This window comes from Poromitra crassiceps, assembly GCF_964638095.1.
Source record: "Poromitra crassiceps genome assembly, chromosome: 25".
Lineage (NCBI taxonomy): Eukaryota > Metazoa > Chordata > Actinopteri > Beryciformes > Melamphaidae > Poromitra > Poromitra crassiceps.
The window spans coordinates 12561236-12578123 of NC_139649.1; the positions used below are offsets into that span (position 1 = coordinate 12561236).

Sequence of the window (16888 nt, forward strand, 5' to 3'; positions counted from 1 at the left end):
TCAAGAAAGGAAAGTTTGAAATGCCATGGGGCAAGAATTTGCTCCTTCACATCTGAAAGCAGGCCATTTATTATTACACAATGATTCAAAAATAAATACACACAAATAGCCTATATACATGATTAAGCATTCTCAGATATAGGCTAGTACACACACATAATTAAGGAATTGCATATGCATATATTTCTGCATCACTGACACAAAGCTCTGAAAGAGAAGAGATCAACATTGTCAAACCAAGACATCTAAAACACAGCAAAACATATTTATACAAAGGTGAAAATGGTGATAGATGTGTAGAGGTGAAGTAGAGCTGCCCTAAATGACATGCTGTGTGCTTATATATCTCTTTCTTGATGTTACTTTAGATGCTACCTTTTTCCATATGAGACCAGAGTAGAATCCAGCATGTTAGTTACTTTTTTCTTTTCTCTTTTTAACCTCTGCATCTTGTCTCTTGTCTTTCTGGCTGCATGCATTTTTCTCTGCCCCATAGCAAATTGGATTGAACAAAAATTATAACCTAAAAGAATGGACTGACGTGTTCTCTTACAGTGATCAGGCCAAGTTGACTCTTTGTTGACAAAGGTCAGAATAAAAAAAAAAGTGCTTTAACAAGGCAACTTTATTATAGGCACAGAAGCAATTCAAAGTGTTTTACATAAAATAATCAAAAAGACATAAAATAGCTAAAGGAAAAGTGCATACAAAATAATAGCCTACAAATAGAAAAATACACGGTTTGTTGACAAGAAAAAGCACATTACGTTATTGAACATTAAAAGAATCAAAACCAGTAAAATAGAGAGCAAAGGAAACAGAATCGGGGTGAAGAATAGGTGGTATGTCTACTTCTTGGTATTTTGTTGAACTGTGAGTGAATCAATATTCTTTTCAAATATAGTCATTCCTATATCACAACGCCCAATGATCCCTCAAAGTAAGTTCACTTTCACAACCATATTCACAACAAAATTGAATTGTGTAAGTTGACATGTTACACCTTTAAGTAGGCTACCCATGAGGCTACCCACCCAGTACCCTCCCCTCCCTCCCCTCTCTCCGGCGTGCGCGCACTGGTTAGCGCGCACATTATGTGCGATTGCGCGTCAAACCTCATTGGCTGTCGGTGATTATCAGCCAACAACAAGGGGAGCAGAGGGAGTCGGGAGACATGAGGGCGCAGGGCGGGCAGCCTAGTGTCCCCAGCTAACTCACATTATTAGCCTCTATTACTTATTCCAAACGATTTATTAGCTGTATTTTAACCTCTGTGGCCTAATCCGGACTCATTTCAAGGATCATGTTTTTGTGTCGCGGTGGAGCGAGGCTGTCTGCAGCGGCTTATTTGGACCAAGCTTTCAAAGCACCGGGCTTCTTCTTTCAAGTGCAAGTCAAAGCAAACAGACTCGGGGACGTTACATTATTGTCATTACGGAATGATCACACGTTTCAGCCTCACCGGGCGGCTGTCTGCGTGTCCACCGATTCAACACGTTTGCACCAGGGGAAACGAAAGGACCCGAGGAGGGAGCAGCTCGCTGTCCAACCCTGGTGGGACTCATCAGCTCATTGCATGATCCCGGACTGGGGACACTACTTGGGGCGGGCGAACCTCTCCCAAAGTGTCGTCAGCAGCTGCTGTCATGGCAGGCAGCCACATACAAACAGGCATCGAGGCAGACGAGCGGCGGCGGCGGCAGGCAGCGTTTTATTTACGGGTGTTTTTATGGCTTGCACCACCCCGGCGCACACCAGAGCTTCATCCACGGCTGCAGCCGCCGCGCGGAAGCACCGCGACGCGGACCCCGGCGGCGACCCGAGCAGCACTGACAACAACAACAAAGGGGTAAATGAAACTCTCCGCCTTTTTATATTTGTCTAGTACTTAGTTTGTTTAAACAGTGTGTTAGTTAGGCCACTCTCTGTCCACAGAGGGCCCCGTGTTCAACTGGTGGTGGGATCAGCCGTCTTGCTCCTCTGTGCCACTGGCGCCAGCAGGGTTGAATGAAAAAGCATGAAATATGCAGGACGTTGCTGCTTGCTGTCTGTTCTGTCTGCCTGCCTAACCGCCCCGGGCCCTTTCACCCACAGCCATGGAAGCGAGGAGGCAGGGCTGTTATACAACCGCCGGCATGACGCACTGACGCGCACACGTGGGTTTGTTCATTTGCATGGCATGGGTACTACTATTCAAAATAGGCCACCCGTCTACTACGGCAGTGTTAGCTTGTTTACCTGCTTTCATAACCTGCTTGAGGCCGATCTTGTGTGGGAGCGTTATGGCTGGCTGTCATTCGTGCTGTGCTGTGTTGTGTGTCTATCGCCTACAGAAAAACACACAAGCTGCTGACTCACTGGTTCACAGGCCAAGTTTCCATGCCCACATCTAAAAGCATCCTGCCTCCTCTGTTATTATTGAGAGAGAGCACATAGCGGTTCACCATTCAACAAGCAATACAAAGTATGAGTCACTTCTAAGCCATACATCCTTAATAATAACAATACAAAATATGTGTGCCTATTGACAATGTATGCTAGCAGTGTTATAAAACGGTTAATGACCTAAAATTGGCCTCAAGGGCATCATAGCTCCATTATAAATTTAATGGTTTAATGGTGTGCTGTATAAAGTTAACTAGCACTCAGGCCATAACTCTGCCTGTGCCCCCTCTCCCCCAATATTATGGTTAATAATTGTTGTAATTATAATTACCAGCTGTGACAGCATGTGGCTGGTATTGTTTTCACTGTGTGTGTGTGTGTGTGTGTGTGTGTGTGTGTGTGTGTGTGTGTGTGTGTGAGAGAGTGTGAGAGTGAGTGAGAGAGAGAGAGAGAGATTGAGTGAGCAGAATTGTGTTCAGCCACAGCTATGCCATTTTACGTGTGATGGGGCTGAATCTATCAGGAAGTGTAAAGAGCAGGTGACCTACCAAACAGAGCTGGATTTTTGAATGAGATAATTGACGAAATGGCTAATTAGTGGCCAAAATGCATCAAGACAGGTTCAGCACCATGGAGAGCTGCAGAGTGGAGGAGCCCACAGGTGCTCCAGATGGAGCAGCACAGTCGTAATCAGCTACTGAAGTGGAGTATTAGCCTTTTTTACTTCCGACCCAATAGAGAGCCGCAGGAACGAGTCCGGAAATCATCGATACTAACACTCCTGGGGCCGGTTGCACCAACTGGTCTTAACTATGCCTGGTCGTAACTCCTACGTCGGTCTTAGTTAAGACCATGGACTTACGCCTGTTGCACCAACACGGCTTACTCTGGTCTTAACTACGCTGGTCATAGCAATGCGCGTTCATGTGAATTGTCGGGGAATGCCCTCTGATTGGCCCAAATGTGCCTCGCGCCGTCACCCACTACTGTATGTGCGTCACTACACCCTCCCTCCTCCCACCCCCCTCCTCCTGTGGAAGCCCCGGGGGAAAATGGCGGCGCCCATTAGTGTCAGGGAGTCTGAATGAAATTGAATGTAACGTTCCCAATTCTATGTATTAAATTCTAAAAGAATTAACGCCAACATTTGGGAAGGCTAAGCCACACAAGTAGTTAGTTATAATCTAACGTCGTGCTTTCAAAGACGGCGAACTGGCGATGTTACGACGATGACGGTCAAAAAGGTCTCCGCGGAGATCTCTGTTACAGGCAGGCTCTACGCCTCCTCCTGACGAGGCGTAGGAGTTACGCCTGGTCTTAGTGAAAATAAGGCTTAAGTCGTCTTGGTGCAACCGGCGTAGCTGTAGGTCGTAAAGTTACGACCAACTTAGCTTAAGACCAGTGTAAGACCAGTTGGTGCAACCGGCCCCTGGTTCTTCACCGTTTTCACCTATGGGATTTTTGAATGGGTTTTTGGCGCGATGCTTCTAATAAGGTCTCTGGGCAACGCAAGCTTTAACGCGAACCAGTGTTTAGTAATATCATCTTCACACATGAGGACCACTTTTATGAGTTTTGAAGCTTTTACGTGCCGTTAAAAGGGCGGCTAGCTAGCAAACGGCTAAATGAGACTACACTGTTGAGTCGACGGGGATATTATACGTCAATAACGTCATCACAAATGACGAACACGGAAATTCTCTTTCCCTCACCTGGTTCAGCCCAGGGTAATCAGTGCACAGCAGCGCACACATCAACAACACTCCAGGTTGAGTGGCGACGTGACGGGGAAGCCTATGCGACACTGTGTGTAGTTCTGTATTAGCTTAGCTCAAGCTTGTTACTTCTAAGGCTCGCATTTACGCTTTAAAACTCATGAAAGTGGTCCTCATGTATGAAGATTATCCGGCTGAACACTGGTTCGCGTTTGATTAAGCTTGCGTTGCCCAGAGACCTTATTTGAAGCATCGCGGCAAAAACCCATTCAAAAATCCCATAGACAGAAACAGTGAACAACCAGGAAGTCCGGGACTTCCACGTCCCGACTACAAAAATCCGTCATCCCTGCGGCCATCTTGTGTCTAAAATGCAGGAAGTAACGAGAGCCCCGGCACTGGATCACCAAATGGATTGGAAGTTGGAAACCCTCATTAATGTTCTGCTTGCACCTGTGTTACTTACTGCCTTTTAGACCCAAGATGGGTGAATTGGGAAGTGAAAACCTGGAGAGAGAGAGAGGAGAGGCTGCATGCCAACTTTGTGAGTGAGGGCTGACTAAATAGCCAGTCACACAGTATTCCGCTAGTACTAGTGAGTAAAGTAATGATAATGATACGTGTTACCATCAAATTGAATAGGCGATGCATATTGGTCCCCACAGCGTGGAATATATGTTTAAGGCCTTTGCTCATCAGCTTTATGGAAATCATGATGACTTACTACAGTATGATTATGAAATGATCAAGCCTTCTGTCTGACTATGAATGCAGGTAAAACCCTGAATAGAGACAGATGTATCACTTCTAGTACTGGAACATGCTAAATGTCAAAAATAGGCAATTGTCACAAAAAATAATACCAAGGCACTTTTTGCAGTGAAGAAAAAGCTTCTATTGTGTATTTGGCTTTCCACCGACACGTTTCTGTCATGCCTTTTATCAGGGTGCAAACTCTATTCTGCCAATTAAAAAAAAAAAGTGTTTAAACTGAGTTCAAATGGGTGTATCCTCCATTACACCCCTCATCCACACACATGACAAGAAGCAGGATTAGGCTACATTTTAACGAGCTCGGGGTCCAGGGTGCGAGACTAATTAAGACAGTTGTGTCTCGGGATGCCGCAAGTTGCAATTAGGACACCGTTTTAGTAATTTTGTATGTCTGTTGGTTTCAAGACGAGACACTTCGCTGTCACCATTCTTGGCTGCTGCTTGACGCGCTGTCTGACACTAGAGGGATCCAACCCTTTACCGTTTCCACTCTTGACTGTGTGTGTGTGTGTGTGTGTGTGCGCGTGCGTGGCGTGCATGCGTGTTCATGCACGTGCGTGTGTGTGTGTGCGCGTGCGCTTGTCTGGGTGTAAGTGTGTCTTTGTGTGCGTTTGCCACTGTGTCTTCGTATGTGTGCATGTGTTTCCTTGCCTCTGAAAAGCTGTTATCAGACACAGCAGCCCCTCTGTTCCCCTCCCCGCTCCACTCTCCCCTGGCACAGCTCCCTGTGACCAGTGACCACTGGCTCACATGACCCCTCCCTCGGCTGCTGCTGCCTGCCTGCCTGTCTTTGCGTTGAGCCTGGCCTGGCCTGGCCTGGCTTGGCCTGGCCCCTGGTCCCCTCTGAAAAGCAACGGAGGTCTGCTCTCTCACCCACGCTAGGCTTTCCATTGTCCATTGTTGCCGGGGGGCAGGGAATACGTCACCAAGCTATGGCTTCATCCCCGGGGGTCCGGGCCAAATTTGAGACAAATTGCAACGGAGATAAAAGAAGAGCCTTTGTGTTTTTTTTATCCCCTCTTTCTTGTTTGTGCTCTGTTAATTTATTGTCAAACAGACGTACGTCCACATAGCTAGACTGAACGAGCAGGAAGTCAGTGCAGCACAAAAGCCGTTTGAATATTAATGGCAGATGTATCTCCCACATTGTTCGTTTTTCACAAACATCTGTATCAGTGGTGGTCACTGGAGATCTGGAAAGTGACCTTCTCGTTATTTCCACCGAACTCTCGGGTGTCCGCCCGGGTAGTGTAGCAGTAGATTCCCTGCCTACCAACGCGAGGGTCGCAGGTTCGTATCCACGCGTTACCTCCGGCTTGGTCGGGCGTCCATACGGGCACGATTGGCTGCGCCTGAGGGGTGGAAGCCGGGTCGGGGGTATGGGTCCTGGTCGCTGCACTAGCGCCTCCTCTGGTCACACGTAGAAGTGTCACAAAGGCAAATGCACCAACGGGATGCTTTAATTTGTCATTTAGCAGATATAAAAGGACCATGAAGTTATGTGTCACAGAAGCTGTATGAGGCCTTGAGGGCTGTGAACATAGTTTCACAACTATTTGAGTCATATCTAGAGGGCACTTAGTAGACTGCATACCTCCACTCACTAGAATGCATTCCGTTTTCGAAGGTAGGTGCCTTTTTATGATTGGCCACGTGCATTGCCACACCCCCTTTTGGACAGGGGGTGTGGAAAGTCAATCAGCTGTAAGTTGGCCCATGACCTACTTTTCTACAAAGTTTTGTGCAAATCCATTCATAACTTTGAGATATCCTGCTGACAAACAGACAGACAAACCGGGGGCGAAAACTCCATTTGCGGAGCTAAATATGCAATTATACATATTCAGTTACAATGCTATTACATGTTTTATTGCAATGCTTTACTCTTTTGGCTCAAATATAACAAGTACTGCCCATCATAGAATATCATACTTAATACTACTGAAACACATTTCTTAAAGGTTTAAGCGCAAGTATCCTGCATGTTTGTTTTGCAAAAAATACTATTCGGTAATAGGTGAGTGATGTGTGTATAGTTTGTATATTAATTTATTTTCAGTCTGTGACAGATAAATAGTTAGAGAAAGATATATACCATGCATACAATTAGTATAAAAAAAGCAGATTTTTTTTATTACAATTTTATGGATCTTCTCTATATTCTTATTCATCATGTATTCTTCTATTAAATTCTTACAAAAAAAGGTCTAATATGAGGAATAGCATGCACACACACATTTTCCGGCACCACCACATTGTCTGTTTTTTCACCTCATCGCTGTTAAAGTGGCCCTTTCCTGATACAAGCTACCTGAGGAGTAAATTGCCTTTTAGAGGACACCATAGATAATATTCCTTCTAAATAAGTTGCCTCAGCCTGCAGGGGCGATCTCTATTTGTCTAAAAATAGATTCATACTGGCCCCAGCTATTCCTTGCTCTGTCTGTGAAGGTGCTTGGTGATTGGTCATTTGAATGATTTGGCCGCAAATGTCCTGCCATCACTTGACATGAAGCTGCTCCGTTTACTGCTTCCATTCCTGTTTAACAGACCCAATCATCAGTGAGCGCTGAAAACTGGCAATAAAGCTGAAATTAAACAATTTGGCTGTAATGACCTTTCTCCCCAAATATGCTTAATCATGTTTGAAACCTCTAATTAAGCTGAAAGGATTCAATTAAAAGATTCGATTGTTGTAATTGCTTTACCACAGCAGGGTCATTGTTGGGCAGCAGAGCGGCCCGTGACCAAGGTGTCACTTGTGCGTTCCCTGCAGCAGCAATACAGCTGTGATTTACTGCAGTGTGTGCGCCACACGTTGAACCTAGCTGCTTCGCATGATGCGTTAGGGATGTTAATGATGATTCATCGATTAGCGAGCGATTCATCGATTGTTATGAATTGGATTGATCAAACGTATATTAACGGATTAATCAACAATGCAGCCTATGTGCTTTATTTTTTGCTTTTCATTTTCCTGAAATGATTTAGCACCACCAGGGCACAATTTAACTTTCACCGCTTACACAGAGGAAGAAGAAAGCAGGCAAAAAGCCCAGTGTAGGATAATGACACCCAGAAAGACAACGGTATTCCTTGTAAACAATGTAATACATTGTTAGAATACAGCACGAGTTTGCTTGGATGATTAACTTGTTGAGTACGTAGTAGCGGGACCTGGTGTAAAAACCCGTATTTAGCATTTTGTATTTCCTGTCTCAAAAGCTGTTTTTTTTACATAATGATTACAGTGTTTCCCTTAGAATGGAGTTGTACAGTAGCAGCGAGGGTGAAGCACGCACACTTTTTTTAATTAAATTTTTTGCACAAAATGTTCTTGGCTTGCAGAGCGTGCCGTGCTGGGAGGTTTCTATATCTTTGCCAGCACCAGAATGACTCTTGAGGCCTAAAGTCCAGTGATTAATTGTTCAATGCGGCGGCAAAATAATTCAATTTTGTGCTGTATTTTTTTTGAGGGGGGCATTTTAAGCATCTTTTATATATTATAAAATTTTTATATATTTATATTTTATATTTAGTGCTTCCTACAGCTATGCATTGTGCTGACATCAGGTAAGCGCACAGTTTCTTGTTTATGCTTTACTCACAGATACTGTATGTGAATTGACTGCCTTGAAGTGTCCATACCACAGTGGATAAGGAAATCAATTAAAATTTGCACCCCTATAGCCTCTAGCCACTCTGACCCCTCAGGTGACAGCACTTAAAGCAGCAGGATACTTTTTTTAACTATATTTTTATTGGGGTTTTCCACTAACAAACATATTTAATTGATCACTTTTCACTCTGAGCTGGAAGTGCAGGTCAGCTGCACACAGAACAGCGCCCCCTGCAGGCTGCAGCAAGTAGGGCTCAGCGTCAAAGATGTTTTATGATGCACAAATCCTAGATGTGATGTGACTCTATTTACACTAGGGCTGTGAATCTTCACTGGCCTCACGATTTGATTCGATTACGATTCAGAGGGCTACGATTCGATTCGATTACGATTATCGATGCATCTCGATGCATCTTAAATCGATGCATCACTTTTTTTCCCCAATACATGTTTTACTTTTTCTCACTTTCTTTTTTCTCACTGTGTGGCTACTTTTAAAGTAAAAGTGCATTTAGAATTGCATTGTATTATGATCCATAATTTAAATAAACAACTGCATGTACTTCCATTATATTTTATTTTATTTTATATATATATAAAATATATATATATATATATATATTTTAATAATCGATTTTTGACATTTGTGAATCGATGCAGAATCGTGCAGGTCCGCATCGCGATGCATCTTATAATCGATTATTTTTGACACCCCTAATTCACACTCTGTATCACATGGCAGTGTGCTGCCCAAAATCCCCCCAATTTATGTTACTAGTGCAGTCAGTGCCCGTTCGCCTGGCTCATTGTGTCCCCAGAAATATACGCCCACCAAGTGTGAAGTAGATCGGACGAACGTTTCTCGAAGATATGTGAAGGACACACTTACATTATATCTAGACAAGAGATTCCTGGAATTGGTAGAGAGATAGATAGCGACCAGGCAGCATAAAAGTGACAGTTGAGCCCGTCTTCTGTTTGTGCTGCGGTGACACTGTCAGTCTTGGTCAGATAATGCACTCTGACAGTTTGAAGAGGTTTGGTATCAGCTAAACCAGCGTGCTGCTACCAAGGGTGGATCTCATCTCCTGGGAAAGCGAAGACTGGGACAATACATTACAGTTTCGCACAAGAGTAAATGACTCAAATCATGTTACAACTTTTTTGCTGAATATGATAATTATTACAGGAGTAACGTGGACACATCTAGCCCAAGAAGTAGGGGTGCACCGATCGATCGGCAAGCAATCTGTATCGGCCGATTTTGACCTCAAATATGCGATCAGCGATCGGCCATTTTATATATATATATATATATATATATATATATATATATATATATATATATATATATATATATTAGGGGTGTCACGATACACTCAGTTCACGATACGATACGTATCACGATACTGGGTTCACGATAACGATACGATACGATACGATTTTAACAATATTTTTTTTAAATTGAATAATGACAATATATGACTGGAAAAGTAGTATTTTATTTGAAATGCACAAATACAAAACAACCTGGCTGTTGTGGGAATTTGTTATTACAATAACAACTAGAAAAAACATGAGATTGGAGATAATTGCTTATCTTGAAATAGAATGAGTTACACGTCACTTAGATTTACTTTGAACTAAAAGGTTTCTCAGCAGTATAAATTCTCATTATGCATCTTAAGTTTTTCTTCAAACTCAAACAACAAGACTTTTCTTAATCTATTTTTTATGCATCTTCAGTTTTTCCTGTCAAGTAAACAGTTTTGCCAGAAACTCAATTGAATGGTTTCTCTCCTGTATAACTTCTCATGTGTCTCTTCAGAGACTTGTTCAACTGAACTACTTTCCACACATTGAACTTCAACAAACAAAGACGTTTCTTAGTCTATTTTTTGGAATTTTTTTTTTTTTTTTTTTTTTTTTTTTGCGATATGAGATTTCATCTCAACGATACATATCGTGACGTTTTACTATCGCGAAATTTCGTGGGACGATATATTGTGACACCCCTAATATATATATATATATATATATATATATATATATATATTTTTATAAAAAAAAAAAGCCCTATCACTAATCAGGCGTTCCAACGATATAAAATACAATGCCAATTGTTATTATTAAAGGGGAGAAATAATCGACCTAAAATAACGTTTCCAAACTTTCTTTGAGGAGTTTATATATCGGTGATCGGTAATCGGTGATCGGTCGATGATCGGTTGGGCAGATATTTCCCATAGGCGATCGGCAATCGGTGATCGGTGGCAAAAAACGTGATCGGTGCACCCCTACCAAGAAGCATTTTCACCCATGCTGCAGAAGTCAGCCCGTGGACACATTAGCAAGAGGAAGGACAATATTGACCTTTACTACTGTACTGTTTACATACGCTTTCCTGCTTTCCTGCTATTCTTACCAGCTGTGTGAGTCACATGGCTGCACCAGCAATGTTCTCTCTGTGGCAGCTCTGTTGTTTGTGTGTGTGTGTGTGTGTGTGTGTGTGTGTGTGTGTGTGTGTGTGTGTGTGTGTGTGTGTGTGTGTGTGTGTGTGTGTGGGGGGGGGTAGTGCACCTAATCCATGTATTGACAGCACACAGTCACATGGCTGATTGTGTCTGGCTGTGGTCCATCTTGGAGAGTGGCTGGTCTCGAGGTCACAAACAGAGTGTGCTGATGTGTGTTTGTGCACTTATGAGAAGGTCTTTGTACTGTATGTGTGTGTGTGTGTGTGTGTGTGTGTGTGTGTGTGTGTGTGTGTGTGTCTGTGAGTGAGTGACTGACTGACTTTGTTCATGAATGTGTGTTTGTGAAAGGACGAGTGCGTTTGTTTGTGTGTGTGTCTCTGTCAGTGAATTACCTCAAGAGAACAGCAGTCTATATTTAATCAGCTGACTCGGTGAGAACTGAATAGGCCCCGGCTGGACTCTGAATAGAGGAAACACATAAAGGTCCAGGCTTTGTTCGACCTACTTGGGATGACCTCGATGTTGAAGTTATTTTTGTCGTTTGTTGAATTATTTATCTGTAATTTACAGTAAGACTGAATGAATTAATTTATTAAGACACTAAGACAGATGTTAAAAAAATAAGAATGAACAGATAAAATCCATACACCGGTATTAAAAAAATTGTCGAATGAATAAAACACACGAGGAATAAAGTCCATGACTTGTTTCCATTGTGGACATGAATTATTGTTGCCTGTTCAGCTGACTTGTTGAAAGTCAGGCAAAACTCCCGGCAGGCTCTGCTATTGTACAGTCGAGTGTAAAACAAACTTACCTGCAGGCGCTCTGGTTTAGTTTTGGCAGCCTCGTCGGTAAAGAGTGTGTAAACTGATCTAGCAAAAAGTCTGTTCTGCTGAACTTTGAGTTTGACGGTTACAGAGAACAGCTGCATCACACAGCTTCGCTCGTTATTTTCCAACCAGTGTCGACCCACTTTTCCACAAACTAGACCTGTAATGTAAAGTGACATTGAACTGTATATTTATCAACTTATTATAAATTAGTCAATTAATTACAGTCAAATAAGTCAACAAATACCACAAATAACTTTAATTCCTCTAATTTTCTATACATTTATAGGAATAGTGGGTTACCAAATCGACCGGTCTTTTAATTTAATTTTTTCCCTTTAAATAGTTTTGATAGTTAATAGTTGTAATATAGTTTTGCAGTTCTTTCCAGAAAACACTTTAAGAAATTTACAGCATCTTATCAACCCCACAAACTGACCACTCCCATTAAAAACAAATAACTAAATGAAATACCTTCTATGTAATTTCCTTGATCTTTAAAATAAATGTACCAAGTACTTATCAACCCGACCATTTACAGTAACTCTTCATCTATTTCCCTGTCATTACTACATGATGTCATGGTTCTAATCTTAGTGGAAAATGTCTCAGAAAGTAACAGTTCCTCTCTTAAAATCATTAGGAAACTGCAGACTCCATAAAACAAAAGTGTTGCCAAATTCATACTAGTCATTTTTTCCTAGTTTCACAGGCTGTGACTAAGACAATAGATAGATTGGTCAACTCTGATGAACTTTTGAACTTTATGTTTCAAAATCCATGCAGGAAACTGGGCAAAAACACTGACATCAGTTAAGGGGAACCTTATCCATACTGGTGTGAAAAATGCTATGATTTCATATGCTGAGGAGAAACTGTCCCCATTCTCCATTCTGTCTTGTCTGTCTGTCTGTCTGTCTGTCTGTCCCTGTAGGGCCAGAGACTGAATTCATCCTACTTATCCCTGCTTTAATTGTCTGTCTGTCTCTCTGTCTCCATCCAGCAGGAGCAGAGTTTAAAGGAGCCCTCTGCCACCTCCTCGTCTTCTGGGGAGGCCCCGGGAGAGCCGGAGCGAGAGGAAGGCAAACCCAACAAGACCCAGCAGCTTAAGAAGGTCTTCAAGGAGTATGGTGCCGTGGGAGTCTCCTTTCATGTGGCAATGTCCCTCATGTCCCTGGGAATGTTCTACCTCCTTGTCTCTAGGTAAAACTATATGTCAGAAGATGATGGCCTGTCCTAGGCTGGGGTTTGTGTTAGAGTCACACAGTACCAATCTTGTTATACAGTACACACACCCGGGTTAAGTATATCAGAATCAGAATCAGAATCAGAAAGACTTTAATGATCCCCGGGGGGAAATTGGGACAAGTTACAGTAGCTCGCTCACAGAACACACATAGCATAAAATAAACAGTAGTAAATGCAATATTAAGCAAAATAAGCAGAAGAACACAACATAGCATAGAATAACAGTAGTAATATTCCAAGTATTTGTTTTAAAGGTGATTCATGGTTGATTAAATTGCGTTACAGGTGTAAGATTACCAGTTCCTGAGGATTTTGCACACCTCAAACACTTAAATATGGTAGATGGATATGGATAATGTTGGAAAAATATTTGTACACCTTAAAATAGAGTTGTTCCGATACCAGTATCGGAAATGCCTCCTAGGGTGCTTAAAAGGCTGGATCGGGTATCGGCGAGTCTATGCACCGATCCCACGTAAATTATTAGCTACGAAAAAAGTAGTTACTTTCACCCGCATAAAACGCCTATTTTTGCATAAATCAAAGGGTTTAACCTGACCCAGGCCATACAACAATGATAAGTTAAGTTATCCTTTATTTATCCCCTTGGGGATACTGCCACTGTGCAGCGCCCGGGGACCAACTCCAGTTCTTTTGCCAGTACCTTGGTCAGGGGCACTGACAGGAGTATTAACCCTAACATACATGTCTTTCTTGATGGTGGGAGTAAACCGGAGCACCCGGAGAAAACCCACACGGACACGGGGAGAACATGCAAACTCCACACAGAAAGGACCTGGGACGGACCGGGGTTCGAACCCGGGACCTTCTTGCTGTGAGGCAACAGTGTTAACCACTGAGCCACTGTGCCGTCCTAGCGTACTGATTGATAGCAATCAATCATGCTAGAGAGCATCTTGCGATGGGATCACACCAGCCGGAATGTTCTCGGAAGGCATTCTGGGAAATGTAGGAAATAACTAACTGAAGTAGAAGTAGACGAGGCAAGTTGAGGGGGAAGTGGATGCGACAAAAAGTTAAATTACAACGCACTCAACACATTACAGACTAATTTACCCCCTGGAATGGAACTGAACAACACAAATTGATGATATCTAACAGTGTAAGCCCTGGTTCACACCATCAGAAGCAGCGCTTCACGGAAGCTTCGAGCAGGAGCCTTGCCATTCACACAGTAGCTTCGGCGGACGCTGAAATGAAACTGCCTCCGTGCTGCGTTGCTTCAGCGCGCCATAGGCGTATGGTGTGTGTTCAGGCTGTAAGAGTATCCGAGGGTGGATTTTAAAATCTAAAGGTGTGTATTAGGAAATTGCTCTGACCTATGGGGCTGCTTTTATTCGCTCCAGAGCATCTCAAATATCTGCTGCAAAACTGCAGCAAATTAATGGACGCTGTAATATAGATATAGACATTTCCATTCACTGAGCCACATTATAATAACACCTGTTCCTCAAGATGTTGAAATTCTACCACTCTCCCAATCAACGCGGCTACTATCATTCTGAATACTCTGCTAAAACATGAGTTCTCTATCGTCTATCGGGGGTTTACCCTCCAATACAGAGATATGAATATATCTTGTATGGGTAGCTGGAGGGTAAACCCCTCTACTCAGAGAACCATGGTTACATCATGTAACCTTACGTTCTGTGGCTCGGATGTCGACGTTTTATACGTCTAACGTTCAGGTAAAACAGATGAGCTGAATGCACCTGCAGCAGTTATAAAATCTTTTTACACCATATTCAAATATTACTCCTTGCTTTCTGTCACCTTGTACTGCAGAGGTCAAAACCAGTATCAAGGTAAACCAGAACACACCTTTTAGTTTTGGCAGGGAAGTACGACACATCCTTGACTCTGACATTCAGTGGACTCTGACAACAAGTGGATCAGTTTGCAGCTGCTTGGCTGTCTGGCTGTGTGCCAGTGTGGGCCATACCACAGGGACCAAGGCAGAGATTATGAGACAGCTTGGAGATTTCCTCATATAGCTTGTTAATGACCCTTGGACTGCAGGCTGCCTCTGTAGCATATTATCACGGTGCAGCTGCAGAGCCCGGGCAGGGCAGGGCAGGGCTGGATAAACAGTTGTCCGTGCACAGATGGACCCCCTATATTTAGCTGATGGAAGGTTGGCCAGCACAGCAGAGCTGCTAACGGGTGTGGAATTGATTGAGATCTAAGCCTTGTGTTGACACATTCTTTACATTTCGTTTCCGGAATAACTGAAGGTGAAGATTCCACAAGGGAAGCAAAGCCTGTTCCATGAAGTCAGTAATCCACGCGGCTTGTTAATAAACACATTTGACTCGCACAAGTCAAACGTGGAGGATTTATGCAATTCAACGGATCTTCTGGTTTAGTCTCAAAACTTACAACATTGTAAAGGAGCCATTAATATGAAACATTCCTTTTTTGATCAAAGCTCCCTCTGGTGGAGATGAATGTGAATTGCATCTTATCCCCCCTCCCAATTAATACATTTGAACTCATTTCTGTGTCGTTTGTCTCCCCAGTGGGATCGATATGGCAGCGGTGCTGTGCAAACTGGGCTTCAGCGAGGCGGTGGTTCAGTCCAAGATGGCGGCGGGGACCAGCACGTTCGTCTTGGCCTACGCCGTTCACAAGCTCTTCGCTCCGGTTCGCATCAGCGTCACTCTGGTGTGCGTGCCTCTCATCGTTCGCTACTTCAGAAAGACTGGCCTCTTTAAACCACCGACGCCCGCACCGTGAGCGCCCCCTGTGGGCCCCTCTCTGCTGCACTAAAGCTACGAACACCTTGACCATTGACAGTTTTGCCTAAAATGCCTGTATATATATCCACGCTCATTTGCCTTTCAACACTTTCTAAACACCAGTGTGTGTGTGTGTGTGTGTGTGTGCATTCCAAAACAAAACAATTAAGCAAAGTGGTCAAATAATATTTATTTACAATCAGAAATGTGATCAGGGATTGAGAGTTTTAGTGCGAAACTCTTCCAGTAGGTGGCGCTGCTTTATTGCTGATGGTGTGATCAGCCCTACTGTCTTTTTATGCTGTGAAGGTTTCCCCATGGGGGACGTGTGGAAAAAGCTGATTTCTCCTCCACCGTTCCCCATTAGCTGACTTGGCCATGTTCTGGCCTTATGTGAATCAGCAGAATAATTCAGGTTCTCTCTCTCTTTTTCTCTCTCTCTCTCTCTTTCTCTCTCTCTCTCTCTCTCTCTCTCTCTCCTCCCACTACCCCGTTCTTTCTTTACTTTGCTCAGACTCTCTCTCTTCCTCTGCTTCTTTATTTCCAGTGTTTGTCTTCTCTCCTCTCAATAACTCTTCTGTCTTCTTCTTTTATCCCTGCCTTGCTTGCCTATCCCCTTCTCTTCTTTCTCTCTTTCTTTCTCTCCCCTCTTCCACATGTAATGTCCAAGCAATCATTGCTAACGCATTATTTGAATGAAGTTGATTTTAGTTCATTGCATTGGATAAAGACTACATGTTTTTGACTAGTGTCCTCTGTACAACGTTGCTGTCATACTTGCCCCCCCCCCCCCAATTGTATGAAGTTGTATTTAACTATTAAACAGGAGATTCAGTCTTTTATACTTGTTGTATCCTTGTAATAACATACTATCATCACTAGTCACACAGTCAAAGTAAATTGGATTATTGTTTGATCACCCAGTTTCAAATGTAACACATTTTAATCCTGGAAGAAGCACGTTTAAAATGATATCAAGTGTCCCCTGCAGTCCACACATGTTAGAGCCTGGCCTCTAGGCTTTGGTGCAGGAACAAATAATGCCCATATATGGGCAAACATTTGCAAAAGCTTAGGCTAT

The 16888-nt window shown here is 43.1% G+C and overlaps 1 protein-coding gene across 1 annotated transcript; it reads left to right on the forward strand.

Annotated features, from left to right (window-relative positions):
- The first annotated feature begins 1167 nt into the window (after positions 1–1167).
- On the forward strand, positions 1168–16592 carry LOC310798550 (uncharacterized protein). The gene is made up of 3 exons (XM_083661093.1): positions 1168–1849; positions 12804–13003; positions 15589–16592. The coding sequence occupies exons 1-3, from the start codon at positions 1304–1306 to the stop codon at positions 15803–15805; spliced, it is 963 nt and encodes a 320-aa protein (XP_083517219.1). The 5' UTR covers positions 1168–1303; the 3' UTR covers positions 15806–16592.
- The last annotated feature ends 296 nt before the right edge of the window (positions 16593–16888 follow it).